Source organism: Antedon mediterranea, chromosome 2, assembly GCF_964355755.1.
Source record: "Antedon mediterranea chromosome 2, ecAntMedi1.1, whole genome shotgun sequence".
In the NCBI taxonomy this organism is placed as follows: domain Eukaryota; kingdom Metazoa; phylum Echinodermata; class Crinoidea; order Comatulida; family Antedonidae; genus Antedon; species Antedon mediterranea.
In genome coordinates this window covers 12,526,204-12,539,192 of record NC_092671.1, presented here as the reverse complement: position 1 = coordinate 12,539,192, position 12,989 = coordinate 12,526,204, and the positions used below count along the sequence as shown (strand labels likewise).

General features: G+C 30.9%; 1 protein-coding gene across 1 annotated transcript in view; it reads right to left on the bottom strand.

Annotated features, from left to right (window-relative positions):
- The window catches only part of LOC140039286 (triple functional domain protein-like), a 32,791-nt gene that overhangs the window by 10,114 nt on the left and 9,688 nt on the right, over nucleotides 1-12,989 (bottom strand). The window contains exons 14-22 of the mRNA XM_072084890.1: nucleotides 12,857-12,979; nucleotides 12,485-12,676; nucleotides 12,083-12,270; nucleotides 11,499-11,654; nucleotides 10,392-10,833; nucleotides 6,262-6,384; nucleotides 4,318-4,509; nucleotides 4,131-4,239; nucleotides 943-1,190 (exon numbers count right to left, since the gene is read on the bottom strand). Of these exons, the coding sequence (XP_071940991.1) occupies nucleotides 943-1,190; nucleotides 4,131-4,239; nucleotides 4,318-4,509; nucleotides 6,262-6,384; nucleotides 10,392-10,833; nucleotides 11,499-11,654; nucleotides 12,083-12,270; nucleotides 12,485-12,676; nucleotides 12,857-12,979 (1,773 nt within the window). The remainder of the gene's footprint in view (nucleotides 1-942; nucleotides 1,191-4,130; nucleotides 4,240-4,317; nucleotides 4,510-6,261; nucleotides 6,385-10,391; nucleotides 10,834-11,498; nucleotides 11,655-12,082; nucleotides 12,271-12,484; nucleotides 12,677-12,856; nucleotides 12,980-12,989) is intronic.

Genomic DNA, 12,989 nt, shown 5'->3' with positions numbered 1-12,989 from the left:
TCATTTTTTTTTCATGAACAATTAGAAAATGTAGAAACTGAAAATATTTCTTATTTTTTCATTAGCATTAAAATTTAATTAATAACACTATTTATATCATATTCAACACACACATATATTTTCATGCAGTTGTTTTTAGTCTAAACTACTAAATCTTCTCAAAACAAATTTATGTGTTTGCAAATGGCTTACTAACATCTGGATTGATGATTTATTGTGGGTCAAACTACATAGCTGTTTTATTGTGTAACAAGGTAATTTAGTTTATTTCAACATAGTGAAAAGTAACATGAAAACTCGAAAAACATATTCTTTAAAAAGTATCAATATGTCAAAACTTATTCCTATGGGGAATTTCTATGATTCTATGATTTTTAAGGTTTCTTACTTTGGTTAAAGCCAGTCTCTATTATTGTGTAAAGCTTATGCAGGTGGGCCTATACATCAAATTTGGTGGTTGGTTTTATATTCCATATTTATTGCTCGGATAATTACGTTTAAATGCAACATACTTTAATTAATATTTTATAAATGATTGGTTAGTATACAAACCAGTAAACCAACCATTAACAAACAAAAAACTTCTAAAATTCTGATGTAATAACATATATTAAACTAAACCGCAGTATCAAAATTATATATTTTAATTATCAGCAAATGACACCTACTCATTTACACAGTTTACAACGTACTTAAGCCATAGGCCTATCACAGCTATGTATGCCCTATCAATTTGAAGCTAAAGTTTAATTGAATTTGTCCTTCACTGGAAAGAGTGTGGGGTGTTATTAAGAGATGGCGGTTGGTGCGTATACGGAGATACTGGCGTCGGGTGTTATGTACTGAGAAGGCTTTAAACTAATTTTGAAACCCGCCCTGGGGCGGGTATAATTGCTAGTAATTTTATAAAAGCAAGGTGTGTTTGTGTGTTAGTTTGCCTACCTCATCAACCTCTTGGTTTAGGTTACATAAGACTATATTTTGTTCTAGATCTAGCCGGCGCTTATTCCAAGCATCTTCTAGTCCTCGTCTCCTGTCCTGTAATGATTCCAGTGTACGCTCTATTGCATAACACGCCGTGGTGGTGGCGTGCCTGTCTTCGACTGGACTGTCAACTGGTGTCATGTTATTAAGCTTCTGTATCAAAGTTCGGCCAAGATTCATTGCTTTCATTGATGTTGCTAAAATATCTAAAAGTTAAGTTTCAAAATTGTGATTATTAAAACACTCTAAGTGCTGTAATATTTGAGTGTAAACCTTTCTTTCTTTCTTTCTTTATTTACCCATAAATATAAATTATAAACATTGTAATATACAAATAATAATAATTATATCAAGGGAAGGGCTAAAAAATAGTTAAAACTAATCAAGTTCAGCCCCTAAACATTGAAATATAAATAGTTATATAAATAAATTAGGGCTACTTGTCTAAAATAAAATTAATATACACTAGAGGGTGAGCTCGCTTCGCTCGCTCCCCCTCTAGGAAGTGTAGACGATGGTTCTCGGAATGATAATGTTCTCCTTATACATTTTCTGTCGGTTACCATTATTGAAAATGCTTGACATTCGTAAAACTAAACTACTTTGTTTCACAGTGTTTTAGATGATTAATAACATTTTAAAGTATAGTTTTTATTGTTTGGTAGGGCCCTTTGGGGAGGCGGAGGTCATTTGAGGGAGGTGCTTATTCGAGGGATATATGTTAAATTTTTTAGTTCTAATAATATGGTAACATTTATAATCAAATGAAATCCTCTCATAGATATGAAAAGTGGTAAAAAAGAATAACAAATGCTTGGTAAATTGCAGATAACAGTGCGGTGAATTCTACTACAAATAGTATAATTGTGTTATTATAAATATGTGGATGGACGTTTATTAGATAGTTGGGTTGTGGGGGAGGGGGGTGTTATTATTCAAAGTGATGTTTTATTGGAGAGGCGTTTATTCAAATGAATACCATCCTTTTAATTATTAATACATTATTTAATTTAATCATCTTTTGAAACTAACTGCCGTGACAGAGTGGGCCCAAGAAAGAAGACATTACGGCTTGCAACATGGGCAGACATCTCGGTCCTAACGGGACACAGGAAGATAGCCTACAGTTATTCCTGCAAGCTTACTCAATAAAACTCAGCTATCGGGATTTCACTCGAAAAATGTAATTTTATAATACTATTCCCCACAATATATTCTGATTCTTTATGGCGTATATTTAATTTGATATTTATTAATTTGCAGTATAATTCCTATTATTTAACTACTGTACCTTCACACACGTGTGGTATGTTTTAAAATAAACAAAAAACTGAAATGGCTATGATTAATGGCCAATTTTTTTTTTCGTCTTCCAAAGGGACACTGTATTGATTGATGGAAAGTGCCTGTTTCCAGTCACCTTTAGGGTCAAATCTATTATTTTAACTGCTCCCTTGTGTATAAAAGAGAGAAAATATTTGAAACTAAGGTGAACTTATCTTAAACCCGGAAATTACTTTGACCGGGAAGAATTGAAATTGAGAGGAAAATCTAATGTTGAAATCATAAATGTTGTTAAAAAACTCTTTATAATATCTTCCTAAGATATAAATATGGAACAATAGCGTCGGCGTGCACACTAATGTTATCAAATCTACGTTTCGCGGTACATCTCGGATAGATAAGGTAGGTATCCAAGGCGGAGATTTGTAACGAAGTTTTTGCATTGTGCTCGCCTATGTCAGAATTAACCATAATTTATATATAGATAAACATTTTTTTTTTTTTTTTTAAATACACTTTCTCTCAGATATATACAATATAATTCTCTTATAAAATAAATAAATATCACTATACAAACAAATAGTATGTTTTCATTTCTTTTTTGAATTTGCTTTTTGTTAGAAACCTTAAATCATCCGGGATTTCATTCCAGAGCTTTGCAGCAGAATACTTGATGGAATGTTGTCCTATGTTTGTTCTATATTTTGGTACATACAACTTTTCTCTAGTCTGAGACCTTGATGAATAACGAAAATTAATATACAAAAAATATTTAGGAGTTGTATCTGGAAATTTACCATGTAAACTATCATGAACAAATAAAGTAATTAAATACTGATGCTGCTGATAAATATTTAAAATTTTAAGTTCTTTGAATAATAATGATGTTGGTGCTAGTCTATCAGAATAAGTCAATGTGCGTATAATACGTTTTTGTGTTAAATATACTGGTTTTAAATGAGTTTTATAAGTGTTACCCCAAGCTTCTAATGCAAATGAAATATGAGGCAAAATAAAACAATTATATAAAAGCACCAAAATTGATTGGGGTACAACATATTTAAGTTTGTACAATAAACCAGCCTTAGAACTAATAATTTTATTAACCTTATTAGAATGCACTTTCCATGTAAGTCTATTATCTATATCTACCCCAATGTAAGTTGTAGCTTCAACTTCATCTAATTTTGATTCCTTTATGTATATATCCCCCTTTACTTCAATTATTGTATGCTGATTACGAAATATAATATAATTTGTCTTTTTAGAATTAATTGTCAACTTATTAACATCACACCAATCTACTATATGTTTCAACTGCTCATTTACATTTGTTAGGTCAACAATTTCATGTGGATTAAAAGAACAAAATAAACCTCTGCACAGTTAAATCACCAAAGCTATACATTGTCTTGATTATCAGTTATAGTGCATTAATGATGTTATTATAAATGTTATCAATAGTATGGAGACAATGTAGGTAGACAAAACAAGACAAACATGATGATTTTTAAATGTCATTGAAATCAATTGTACTGGTTCAAAGCCTTCGCCAAAGATATGAAAATGCATCTACTCCCAATACACACACAATTTCAGTTCCTATTATACTTAATTGGCTTCTAGGATCCATTTATGGGTCATATGGGATTGCAGAAAACCCTTGGCACAAACATGAATGGGTATAGTTCAATTCTCAATAGCGTAATAAACAAAGCTTTTTAAGAAAAACTAATTTCGACATTATTTCATTATTTATTAACCCTGAAAAAGCAACACAATAACATATACTTTATGAACTATGTTAAGAATAAACAAGAATGTAATGTTGGTTATTGCAAATTAATAGTTGTAAACATTACCTTTCTTTAAATCGTGATGGTTTTTTAACCTCGCCTCAGAATCAACAACATTAACTGGCATCTCCTGGCTCCGTGATTCATCTGATGCCCGTTTTAATTTATCAGAAAACTAGAAATTAAAAATAATGTTAGTAGTACAAATTTATAAAATAATTTCTCCACAAAAAAATTGTCAAAAATTACTTACATCTTCAGAGAGCTGGTAGAAGTTAATAGCCTCATCCAGTAAGTTGCGTCTGTCTTGAAGTTGTTTGTTAAGGTCTTGCCATGCCTCGCCAAGAGACTGGGCCATGGCTTCATACACATCGTTATAAAATTGCTGAGTTGATACTAAATTATCTCCTTGTGTTAATAAAGCATTAATCTGTTGCTGCCGTGACTGAAAGTAAAGAAACATGTATCATTTTAAATATATTATCTGGTTAAATGTACGTAAAACAAATACGTGTAAACAGAAATTACGATGAAAAAAACTCTGGCAAAATTCTGCTATAAAAGCCAGGCAGACCTTTTTCAGTAGTTTGGTAGTTTAATACTCTATCCAGTGACTCCCTAGAATGTGCAAAAAAGTTAATTGTTTAAAAATGCCTCTCTATTTACAACATTTGTGTAAGAGAATAGGGATTTTACTGTGTAATTTCAAATACCCCCAACTGATAAGAAAATGCTTATTTTTAACAAAATTGTGTAGCACAATAAAAATCCCAAAGATTATAAAACATAGGGGAAATTATAAATCAATAATTAGAATGTATGATCAATAGAAATTGTTTTCCTGCACCTGCTCTTTAATACTATGGTATCATGAAAACATTGTGATAGTTATAGGTTATTCAATTTCCTAAATACTAAAATAAATGTATGGTATTAATTCAGACATTTATTTTTCATACACTAGGAGATCCATAAGTCAGTTTAATATAATAAAAAAATCCAAAAAACCATTGCAAAGAGGTGAATCTAATGTCGTCTTCTTGTCTGGAAAATCCAGTTAAAAAAGCATTTGGGTTCATGTTTTCAATTTATCAGACAGTCTCATCTGACATGAAAGTTTGTGTATGTGCAGTTTAAAAACACATGCATCTCTAATCATTGGAATAAAATGATTCAATGCAATTTGAAGTACAACCCAGGTGATTTGGAAATTGCATGTTCTTCAACAGTTTTTTTTTGTTAATAACAATAATACTGTATTTATATATCCATCTTTTGTACCTGCATTTGTTATATTTAGTCAAAAATTTAAGGTTAGACACTGTACTAAAATAGATTACAATTTAAAGCATGTAGTTATGCTGAATAGAATAATTTGTTTGCACGTCACAGTTAAAAATCTTTCTATTTAAGTGACAAAACACAAACAAATATGAGTATTAAAAACATGTGTACAAATGTACAGCTCAGTTAAATTAATAACTGTTGTTTTTAAGCAACAATGTTATTGCATATTTTCTCTGCAATTTCTATCAATGTAACAATGGAAGAAATTTGATGAAGCCAAACGTCATGAGAATCGTAACTAACTGAAACAAAAAAGTAAATCTGACATATCAGATGTTAAAGGTCAAGAAATATGAACATGGTGATAATTCATATAAAAGGAACTTTTGTATTATTACTTGTTTCGTAGGAACTATAATAAAGAAGAAAATTACTCTTATTTTATACCCATGACTTAAACTGTACAATATTATATATTTAAATTAAAAATCAGTATTTAATTAAGTAATCATCATTTTAGTGTGAGATTATGCATTACTGGTATTAAAATTAGGTTTATTGAACACCATGTGGCTGGGAATTTTTAAATGACGGATTGGAAACACAGGCCATACCACAAACAAATTTACTAGTGTTTACTCGCCATGGAAAAGGTCTTCTGAAACTTTTATTGGCCGTTTAAGAGAACTATTGTAATACTTGAACCCTTAATGAAGAGAGCCTGCTATGGTATGGCAAGTTGGTACATGGTTGAAATAGTACATAGTAGCACAGAGACTTCAAATGGTGTTAAAAATCTTTTTAAGACTGTACAGTGTGAAAGAAAGTTAGGTGAATGGCTGACACCACTTACTTAAGAGGCAGCAAAATGAGATTAAAACATTAATATATTAAAAACATGTTAACTTACTGCTATTTGTTCTACTAATTTATTGTGCTGTGCTTTGAGATGCAGTGCTTCTTCCTTATTTTGTCCAACGTCTGTCATGCGAGGGGTCATTTCGTGAACTTTTACTCGTACCCATTCTGTTGACTGAAATATGAAAAAATGGTGTAATTATATATCTACTCTCAATATTTGAGAAAATCTTAGGATTATTAATAGGACCGGGGAGCTATGATGGGGCTAATTAAAATAACTTCTAGATATCATTAATATATTAATGTGTACAACAACAATATGCAAATACACTATAAATAAAAGGGTTAAAAATATCCTACAGTAGTTGAATCTATTTATACAATTTAACAATAGTAAACATAACATAGAAACCCTGAGAACATTACTATTAGCCAATCAAATTTATTCTACCCAATCACAAAGTAAGTTAATTTATGGTAGGCATTCCATAAGACAACAGATAACTGCAGTAAAGTATGTTTTGAAAAAAATATGTTTGAGGCAATAAGTAAACTGGTTAGATTCACTTAGGGTATAGAGTTATTAAATTAAGTCAATGATGATAATTCCATGTTTTGTTTTGTTTTAACATTTTTGGGTTGATGTGAAACAAGCATAGTACTAGTATTTATGATTAAATGCAGTACTGTATAAGCAATACATTTATTTTAAATAGAGCATAAAAGAGTTTTGTTTTTATTTGTGATTTCTATGTCTTCAGTATGATTATCAAGGACGTAATGATCAACAATCAATGTCAGGTGGCCAATGCATTCTTTGGATATTTTAATAATCTGTAACTTGTAATCTGTAATAATTCCAATATTTTTAATATAACCAATAGCCGCATGGGTACAGATATTTATTAATGTTATTACAAAATTAATATGCTATATTAATTTATTTTCAACCTTCTGTTGTAGGTCTACATTTCTTTTTCTCACAACCATGTATAGTTTCATATCCCTATTAAACGATTTAATGATTGAAATCTTTTAAGTTTTAACAGATGTTTTTACTGTAACCTACAATTGGCTTTTACAGCTGTGAAGGCTTGTCATTACAACATTAATGATACTTTAAAGATGCGGTGACACATTATAATCATCCTTTTAAAATTAAAAAAATTTTATTATTTAATAAAAAATGTCCTTGTATGTTAATATGTTAAAAATATCATGACCCAAAACTGTCAATTAATATTCTTAATTACTAATGGACGTCTGGAAAATGTTACATTTCAGTTTGGCATCACTGTATCTTTAAGACCATGATTTTTGTCTGTGTCTCTGACCTACTTATCCTTTACTATTTTTAATTTATCATACTTTGTGGTATATTAATATGCATTTTGCATTAAATTGATAATTGTTTTTTCTCAAAAATGTCTACAATTTTATAACATTAAAAAAATTATATATATAAATTATGCCTGAAAAATCAAAATGCCTCAAAAAATTGATTTTAATTCTATCTAAGTAACAAGTTTGTATTGTTTGTATTTGTGCAGTAATTATTTACTGTAATTCATATCATAATTTAATAAAATATTAAAATTAAAAACACATTAACACGTCCCTGGCATACCATGAAGATTGATCATACTCTGAAATGTGTCCAATATTAAAGAATGCAATGACGTCAGGGGGCACAATTGGTAAATACAGCTTCACTCAAACCTACTAACTACCTAACTGCTCTTTTCAAAGAGGTCGAATCACCCAACTAAGCCATGCCTATAAATAGCTAATATCAGTTTCACAGCATGGTATAATTGCTGAAGTGTGCGGCTGTCAGTAACGTTAAATCCTAGAGAAATCCACAACTGAAAAACCGCAAGAACATTAATTTAATCCGCAAATCACTACTGGAAAAGATATAACAAAATTATCATAACATGAAATAAAAATCTATAAAACTGCCCTACTGTAGCTTTTTTCCCCAACAAAGATAGCAAATTGGTAAATAAAGTGATAATCAGTAATATACACTCATTCATTGTTTACAATAATTTGTATACCTGTTTGTTTTTCCACAGGGGTGATAATTATGTTTAATCACAGTTTGTTACAATTATTTTTAACTTATCATCTTATGAATACCACTGTGGAAAGCTTAAATTATAAATAATAGGTATAAAATTTAATAGAATTTAATATTGGCGCTCGGAAAAATGATAATATTCAAAGAATTTTAAGATGAACACCCTACCCATAACAAGTGTAAAGTATCTCCATCTGCAAGATACCTTATCAAGTTATGTGTACCTACTATTGGACACTCAAGAATCTAAATATTTATGCTGATCTCAAAACGAAGTTACCCTAACAAGACAAGACAATTGTGAGGGTCAGGCCTCCCTCATTAAATCACAAAATTTTAATTATTTCCCCAGGCTCTGACAATGCAAACATAAAATGTCAAATTCAGATGACTATTCAACTAAAAATTCAATAAAATTGAATCAGACAATTGAATTGGCTAAAACAGTTTAAATGTTCAGTATCAATTATGTCTTATCATTGAGAAATTCTCCATGGTGTTATTAAACAATTAACTAATACTCATAAGATAAATTACAGAATTGACCCTCTGGTCATAGAAATTAACACAGCACATTTTATCTCATGCATTCTTTAAATACCACTTCAAATACCAGTTCCTAGTGTAACACTATAGTGGTGTTAAATATGTAGACATCACTGACAAATTTACTGTTATTTTTAAATAACTAATTAAAATTAGGTAAAGATAAGCTTTAATGTTTTTAAAACAATTAAACTACTCTGGAAAAAATCCTCCTACCTTCTTATCTTCAGATCAAAAAAGCATTTTTTTAAAGTCAAGTTTCAATATTGTATTGTAATTTAAAATACTGCAAACTGCCAATGTTGTTATGTTGAATATTTAAAAATCATCAAAATCAAGCAATCAAAAAATACTTGAATTATCTAAACTGTTTTAAATTATTAATATGATAAAGTTCTTCAAAGTTGAATATAAATCATTCCCCCGGTTCCGAAGAACCCCTTTCCCACATCTTTTAAAACCAGACTTGCGCCCTAGGTTACTGGAATAGAAGCACTTACTCTCAAAACCGCTAGGATGATACGAGCCTCTCCGGACTGCACTGCTACCGTACTGATCGCAGTTACCCCTCCTGGTGCAGCCATCCTTACCCCTCACAAACAATTACTGACAATCGCGTAAATCCACCAAAAGTTACAATTTTACGATCATATTGGACAATTACAAGCACGGACATAAACACGTACATAAACAATCTACACACGGAAGATGTGTGTATACTGATTGTACTGGCAACAGCAGCTCTGGAGGCTGATGAACTGCCTTCTATAGTATGTATTAGGTTAACTGCATGAATCCTTATTAATATTCATGAGCTTAAAGCTGTTTACTACTTTACAGAAGTCAGACCCTTTGGAATATTCCATTTCTTCATGGGAGTTATTTCTAGCTCATTGTTTTACAATCATTGATTTATAGCAACTATTAATAACTTAATTTATAATAGCAAAATCACAAATATGAATTTGAGAACTGAGACTTATCCTGTTAGGTAGCTAAACTTAAAATGACATGTATACAATAAAAATGAAGTTCACAATCTTTTATTTGATAATGTTTACACAAAAATCGGCCAATGCATAAATTATAATATAATTACTAATTTGCATATTGCTAATGCTACTAAATTTACTTTTTATTTGACTATAAAAATTGTATTAGTACGGTGAAGAAGAAGTATGGTGGTTATTAATTCTTGACAGAAACATAACTTTCCGTTTTTATAGTGCCGTGGAATGTTTTAACAGCAACAGTAATGAGTGCTATATTTTATGCAGTAACTTAAAACATAGCCTAACCAACACATTAAAAAAATAACCGGACTTAAAGCATGCTAACTGTGTCACTAGAATGACCCTCAATAATAATATTAATAGTAGAAGCATAACCTCTTAAAAACTAAATTATCTAGTGAAACAGTAGAGGTAGATATGTATACACAAATGACGTATGATTATGTTGTGGAGACAATTCATTAAAATGGTTAATTTAACAATAAAACAAGTTTATTTTCTTTTATTTTATATAAAAGATGTATAAAAATAACTTACCTCATCTATTTCAGCTTCAAACTCTTTTAATATCCTCATTGCAGCCTGTTCTTCAGGAGAACTATCCCCAAATCTAATATTGTTCATTGCTGCTGCAGTATTCTGAACTTCTGTCTTGGCAAATATAGGCTCCTGTACAAGAGGTTCTCCCTTCATGGAATCATTATAACTAGCATAGTTATCAGACATAGGTGATGACGCCTTTTCCGGACCATCTTGAAATGTGGATGTCATACTATGATTGGGTTTCGTATATGGAGAAACCATTCCTTGAGCATCTTTCCATGTTGCTGGGACAACTTGTTGTGGTTCAGAGTTTGTGAATGGCGATACCATTCCTTTAGCATCTTTCCATGATGCTGGTGAAACTTTGTTAAGGTCAGATTCAAGAATAGAAGAAGTGTCTTTGGCATTCGGTCCTGATATTTGGTATGCAGATAAACTGTCAAATATAAACAAAATTAAATAATATTTTTTATTAAAAATAGAACTACAGTATTTGGATTTAGATTTTAAAAGGGAGCTTCCCATTTGCGATGACCTATGACCTAGTCATTGATATGTCATTGGTTGTCTGGACATACAAATCAAAACAGTGGATCAAAGCATAGAGTGATGAAGCATGTACAAACGTCCCCACATTCGGAAAATGAATTTACATGACCTAACTTGTTAATAGATTACCGGAAATTGAATAATAAAGAGCAAAGCCTCGGTGACCTAAAGGTATAAATGCCGGGCTAGTGATCTGGTTTGAGTTGCCTGTAATAAATTACCATCCTAACACAGTATAATAGAGTCTACATGAATATTCTAGAATAAGATGTTTTTATTTAAGAAACCATGTATAATTAACAAGAACAATCAGGAACATTCCAGAAGTGCTATTAATAGAAATTGTGTGTATAATTTTATGTCAGAAGGGAGTTCCTAAAGTATTTTCAACCGCTCGGAAACATACGTAAAGGGAGTTTGTGACAGTTGCACAAACGTATTACTTAAAAATTTATTCCAAAAGTGGTTTTAATACTGAGAAATCCGTACAATTATGTCAGAGTACGGAAAACCATCAGATAAAAATGTTGAGATGGCATTGCCAATACTTACTCTTTAATATGCCTAAGAATACTCTCTGCCTCTTCTGGTCTTGATAGTAATAAATCCATCTCTAACTTTTTAATTTTCAATTCTAACAGTTTCTGGTTAATTAAGGTATCATCTTGACTAAAAACCTGACCTGCTGGTTCTGGCGGTGAAACCAATCTAGAAGAGATCAACATTCAATACATTAGCTCAGAATATGAATACTCTAAACATACTGCCAATTTTTTTATTGTCTTTCAAATGCAATATATATTGTAATGACATTTTAAGTTACTTTTACTAATACTGAAAACATGACAATTCATTGATTTTTATCTATTCATATGTCAGGGACTTCTACAGAAACAATGAAGCTCTATCACAAATTATATACAATTTGTAAAACCAACAACAGTATGTTTTGATTTGGTTTTCTGCTTATTTATTATTTATCTCAATTGAGATTGGGTCACTGGTCTTGACAGCAGTGCTGTATATTTAATAAGTTGCCTTTTGTATTTATAAGTGACAACTGTAAAACATACAATATCTTTCTTAGTTATATTCAAAAATGTACATTACAGTATTGAGACAAAAAAGAAATTCACCTGTAAGGAGATGACGAGGGAGCGGCTATTCTATCTAACAAAGCTTTGCCCATAGCAATTGTATCAACATATCTATTTTGTATGGAACTTTGCCTATTTCTATGATAATGCAAGTCCCGTTCAGAAAAGTTGGTGTCATTAAAACTCTCCCTTACTACTGTAGAGAACTTATCCATTTCTTGACCAAGCTGGAAAATAATTAAAAAACATTTTTAATAAACACAAATTATATGAAGTGTTCTTCAGTAAATTTGGTTAAAAGCGACATTGAGTTTTTCGTGAATGCCATGCAAATACACTTAACAACCATTCTGCACATGCTAAAAAATATTTGACTTTTCTACTCAACAGCTGTGTAGTCTTGGTATTGCAGACTAAATTTAAACTCAATAACACACATACCATTTCTGCATTGTTATTGAACATAAGTGAGACAGAAAGTCTTGAAGCCCGTTCCTCACTCTCTTTGGCAAAGCTCTTCCAAGCAAGATGAAGCCTATGTGCCAGGGAATCATTTGGGGCTGTATCATATTCAAGAGATCTACGAATCGCTAGGCCTGCACTTAATAACTGTTTGCTGTAGTCGTACGTTTTCTAAAAATCAAAGATATACATGAAACAATACTTTCTACATTAATTGTATTATTCTTTATTTTATTTTACTTGTCCATTATTTAACAAGGAAAGGAACATGTATATTAAAACAGAAAATTTAAGATGAAAACAAATTATAGTACAGAAAATATTAAAACAACCATTTGAAATTAATATTACCTCTGCAGTGGCCTCTAAACTAGCGTGACTTTTCTTCCGCTGGTCTGCCTCAACGGTGGTACTCCCAATATCAGCATGAGATCTGGTTACGACATCACACAATTCTTCTAGCCAAACAATTCCCTGAAAAAAA